The 5,615-nt window shown below is 34.7% G+C and overlaps 1 protein-coding gene across 1 annotated transcript in view; it reads right to left on the bottom strand.

The window, feature by feature from the left end:
• Nucleotides 1-5,288, bottom strand: part of F13B (coagulation factor XIII B chain) — a 33,378-nt gene extending 28,090 nt beyond the window's left edge. Inside the window, exons 1-3 of the mRNA XM_007941179.1 lie at nt 5,240-5,288; nt 2,588-2,809; nt 394-579 (exon numbers count right to left, since the gene is read on the bottom strand). Coding sequence (XP_007939370.1) covers nt 394-579; nt 2,588-2,809; nt 5,240-5,288 — 457 coding nt within the window. The remainder of the gene's footprint in view (nt 1-393; nt 580-2,587; nt 2,810-5,239) is intronic.
• Nucleotides 5,289-5,615: the final 327 nt, after the last annotated feature.

The raw sequence follows: 5,615 nt of genomic DNA on the forward strand, positions 1-5,615 counted from the left end.
GTGCAGATCAGTGAGTAAGCACCAGCCCGCCTGTGCTTACCTTGCTCCCGGAGACCCGGTCCCTCTCGGGAGGGTAACAAGGGAAAGTTACCCTCTCCCGAGAGGGACCGGGTCTCCGGAAGCAAGGTAAGCATGGGCGGGCTGATGCTTACTCACTGATCTTTTTATTAGTATAAAGTGAAAATTGTTGGAGTAGGTATGTTGTGGAGCTTGAGAATAACTGGATGAAGGAAAATAGCTAGCATTTGAGAATAACAATATAATGGCAACTTCTTGCTTTTACAGACATTGAGAAAAATAAATTATAGTAAATAAAATGCCTATCAAAATAAGAAAGTATGAGTCTCACAAGCCCTCATCTTCAAGTTTAGGAAATGACTCTTAAACACATACCATGTTCCTTTCTACAGGTTGGTTGAGAAGACCATCCGCTGGAGAGACATTGAACCACTTCTTCATCCTTCCCTCCAGTGGTTTTGTATCCTGAAGCACAACGATAATGCATGTTCTCTTGAATTTTGTATAATAACTTTATATCAGAGATAAAACCATTCCTCAGGTCAGGTCTGGTGCATTTTTCTGAGGAAAAAAAAATTATTTGCTTAATTCAATAATGAAATTAACCTTGTCTTTTACTAAGTTGTAAATTTAAGAGAAAAGGATAGTATTATGTTCAGTTGGAATTTGAAACAGAGAAAAAGAAAAGTTTCACTTCTCATCTCCTTCATTTAATTTAATTTAGAAAATTCCTGCGTCTATTATATTTGTAAATGGATTCATATTGACATTGGCTTTTTTTTTTTTTTTTACCAATTTCAGTTCCTACTACCTACAGTATTTTAGAAAATATATCCAGAGCTCTTCTTAATCAATTGTCTTTAATGGCAAAGTAATTTCTTTTGGATTTACTTCCTAATATTTAGTCCAGTGTGATTTTTTTTTAACATCGTGCACAAAAGCACATACCTGTTTTCTAGATTCTGAAATAATTCTGCAGACATCTTATCTTAATGTGCAAACTGTGTTCAATCATCATATCAGCAGATATTTTGGGAATAAAATAGTTTCACAGTAAGGCTCAGTAGCCAGTCCACAGACTTGTAACTCAAAAGCTGGAAGTTTATAGAGTTGGTTTTCTTTCAAATGAATAATTGTTGCAATAATGTATTAAATAATAAAAAAAAAATCTTAGAGTTGTGTGAAGCTCTTATCATTTTAATCCAACAAAATAAAATCACTGCTGTAGAGTCAATTCCAACTAACTCATAGCGACCCAATAGACAAAGTAGAACTGCCCCATATGGTTTCCAAGGCTATAAATCTTTACAGAAGCAGACTGCATCTTTCTTCCAGGAAGTGGCAAGTGGGTTTGAACCGTTGATCTTTTGGTTAGCAGCTGAATGTTTTAACTATTCTACCAGAGATCATTTTAATATAGGTCCCATTATTAGATCTTCACAACAAATCAGTTCACAAAAGTTAAGGGACTTCCCTAAGTTATTATTAGATTAATTATATGTACTTTGTGATATGAACTCTGTGAGAATTATCTCATTTTAAGAAGTACCAACCCATTTTATAGATTAAAAGTTAGGTTCAGAAAGTTTAAGTCACATTCCACTGGTGAAGCTGAACTCACACACAGGCAATCTGACTGCAGAGGTTGTATATTAACCTTACTCTCCATGCTAAACTTGAGTTCTCCTCCCCTGACTCCTATATCAATGCTCTTTTGTCTAAGTTAAAAGAGTCAATAAGCCTAAGATGTTTAACTTATTTTTACACTCTAGTGATGAATAAAATCCATTTATTGAAGTTAATTGATGTCCACTTTTAATACTAAAAACTTTTAATACTAAAAGTGCATTGCTTTTCTTTTTTTAATGTTTGGTCCTCAAATCATAGAATAGAAAATTATTCAAATGGTATATTTACTAACACTAAACTCTTCTAGATGAAATTAACTTAACTAAAGCCTCTTATTCTGGAAAAGAGAGCTTAGGGAATTTTTAGCTCAAGAAGCCACCTAATAGGCCTATAGCATAATCTGATATGAAATGATGAAATGAATCAGATTCCCTTCTTACAAATTCAAACTCAAATTCAGGGGAAAAAAATATATATTTTTCATGGAGAGTATGAGAGAAGAAGCAGGTACATGAAGAAGAGATGAATCTTAAAATAAAAATAAAACACAGAGTAACGATCTTCTTCTACCTGATGCTAAGGGCTTAAGCATTTTTTGACTCCCTATGAACAGCTCTTCATATAATAAGTTTCTTATTACTTAAAGTAAGTCAATTGAGTTTCTGTTTCTTGAAATGTGATAAATAACAATTTCAGTAATTACCCTTCTTCTCTTCATAGGGTATTATTAAAAACAAATAAAAATAAAATTTTAATGTGGAAGCGCTATTTACAGAACTGTAGAATATGCTTTCATTTTGTAGAAAGATAATGTAACAATAATTTGCTTTTATCTATGCATAAGGTTTAACCACCTTCCATATTTTATTAGGCCCTCATTTATACAAATTAAATTATTTTAGCATTGAAAACATTGTATCAAGACATTCAGTTGACTTACTGAAGCACCTTGGTTCTGGAGACCAGCCTTCTGTTGTACATCTAGTTTGTGCTTCTTGTTTCCCAGTTTCAGTTGTATAACCAGCCAAGCAGAAGTATTGCAATTTTTTGTCTATGCCCATTGGAAAGTAATAACTTTTAAAAGGATAGTAATATTGGGCGATTCTTCCATTTTCCACACTAGGAAGATCACAGGGTTTCTCTGAAATAAGTAAGTATAAAGCTGAAAATTGAAAAAGATACCTAAAACTTTAAAATTTGAGTGAAGTGACAATATATCTTTAAATTAAACATGGTATAGACAGTTTAACTAGGACTTATTTTTATTACCTGTTTTTTGAAAGTGTTTTTGTGACAATCCTAAGATATTTTTATTTTTCACTCAAAAATTAATCTGCCAGTAGCCCCAGCACACAATAGTCAGGATAAAACTAGGCAGGCTATTCCCATAGAGAAGCTTTCTCTGATTTTGTAAAACAGCACTGTCCAGTAGAAATATGATACAAACCATTTGTGTAATTTTAAAATGTCTAGTAATAAAGTTTATAAAAGTAAAAAGGAACAAATAAAGTTCCTTTTTTTTTTCTTTGTTCCTCATTTCCTTCTTGTGGTTATCTTTTCTCTGTGTCTTTCTTTCCTATGCATTCCCGGCCTCTGAACTATCTCCCTGTGCAAATACTGCCCTTTTGATACTTCCATCGTTGATTGTTCTAAGGAGGAAAAGATAATGTTAATTTTAATAATACATTTTTAACCCAATGTATCCAAAATATTTTTTTCCAAAGGCTTTGAAATTCAGCTGTGTTTACCCTTTAAATTTGGATGAGCCACATATCAAGTACTCAACAACCACATGTGATAAGTGGTCACGTATTGAACTGCATAGTTCTAGAATAGGTCGAGAATCCTTACTCTAAGGATTTTTAAATAAATGGCTTTAAAAAAAATACATAAAACACAAACCAAAAGCCCATTACCTTTGAGAATATTATGACTCATAGCAACCTTGTAGTACAGAGTAGAACTGCCCCACAGAATTTCTGTATGGAATCAGATCACAACATCTTGCTGTCACAGAGTGGCTGATGCATTTAAACCTCCAGCTTTTCAGTTAGCAGCTGAGAACTTTAAACATTATGCCATCAAAGCTCTTATATAAAAGATAGGCAACTAATTTTAAAAAATATATACCAAACACTTGAGGAATTACTTCATAAAACAGGATAAATGCATTTGACTAACCAGAAGGCTGGATGTTCAAAGCCACCAGCCACTCCTCAGAAGGAAGGTTGGGTAATCTACTTCCCTAGTGATACCGCCTTGGAAACCCAAGGACGGGTCGCTATGAGTCAGATCCGACTCGATGGCAGTGGGTGCATTTTAAACCTAGTAAAAAGTACTCAAGTTTATTAATCATTGTTGTTGTTGTTGTTATGTGCCATCGAGTCAGACCCGACTCATAGTGACCCCTCTTGGGTTTCCGAGGCAGTATCACTATGGAAGTAGGATTGCCCAACCTTCCTGGTGGCTGGTGGGTTTGAACCGCAATCATTAGGAAATGTAAATTCAAACCACTATGAGATAGTACTATATATCAATTAGAAAGGCTGAAATGCAAATGACAGACTATATCACTATTTGACAAAGATGTGGAGAAACTGGAACTCTCATACTACTGAAACAGAAATATAAGTTGGTACAATCACTTAGGGGAAAATAATTTAACACTATTTATTAAAACTGGACATGCGCATATCATATCACTCAACAGGAAAGTGTGAAAAAGTATGTTTGTAGCAGCATAATTCATATTAAATCCAAGATGGAAACAATATAAATGTTCATTAACAGCAAAATAGATAAATATATTTTAGAATACACCTACAAATTCAGTAAGAATGGTGAATCTTACAAGCACAATACTGAATGAGAGTAGACAGACACACATGAATATATATTGTATGCATTTACGTAGTTTTTTTAAAGAGGACAATCTAATCAATAGCAATAGAAGTCAGGATAGTTAACTATGTAGTAATGTGAAAGGAAATATGTAGGAGGCTTCTGAGGTGCTAATGTTATACAAAAAGTTCTAAAAATGCATAATGCATATCAAGATTTTTGCATTTTTCTATGTATATTACACTCCAATAAAACACTTACTTAAAAATTTCTACCCCTATGTTGGAGAGAAACATAAAATGGCTTAAAACAAAGGAATTATTTAACCACCCCTAGGGGTTGTGTTAGAAGGAAACAGCAGTCTTGGGTGGAAGGAGGTTTGGACCCAGTAGGATTACTTTTCCTGTAATGCCTTGGGTAATCACTGCATACTCTATTGCTACCATGAAACATAAAATACTAGCAGTGCCAGGCCAGTCTGAGGAGAGTAGGCATGGGATGGGGAGCAACATAAGGATATTTCCAGAGTTTAGAAGAGGAGGAAAGTGTGTGTGTGTGTGTGTGTGTGTGTGTGTGTAGTAGACTGTAACACCTAAGACCTAAGACCTCTGCTCATTATTTTCCATACCCTAACAAGTTGCTGCAGAGTTGATTCCAACTCATGATGACCTAATTTTTGTCCTAGTAGAACTGTGTTCCACTGGGCTTTAATGGCTAAAATTTTTAAAGTAGTTCAACAGGCCATTGTTACCAGGCACATCTGGGTGAACTGGAACTTCACCCTTTTGGTTGGCAGACATGCTTTCTAACAGTTTGCAGCACCAAGGAACTTCCATAAACTAACATAGAGAATTACAGTGAAAGGACTCTTCTAAAAGAGCAGTGCCATAATGAAGGTAGAAGAAGGTTCTCTGAGGACAGGTTTGCTTACAAGGGAGGGGCAAGAGACAGATTGCTCAGACCTAGGTTGTGACTTCAAAGACTCTCTGACCTTCATCCTCCTTCTTCAGGAAGTACAAGTTACCTGTCTAACTCATATGTGTAGAAGAACATTAATTCTTGAGGAAAAACAATGAGAAATATGGGGAACTCAATTAAATAAAAGAAAGTGAACAAACTGAACAACC

This window comes from Orycteropus afer, unplaced genomic scaffold (genome assembly GCF_000298275.1).
Source record: "Orycteropus afer afer isolate SDZICR_OR568_19922 unplaced genomic scaffold, OryAfe1.0 scaffold00075, whole genome shotgun sequence".
Classification (NCBI taxonomy): domain Eukaryota; kingdom Metazoa; phylum Chordata; class Mammalia; order Tubulidentata; family Orycteropodidae; genus Orycteropus; species Orycteropus afer.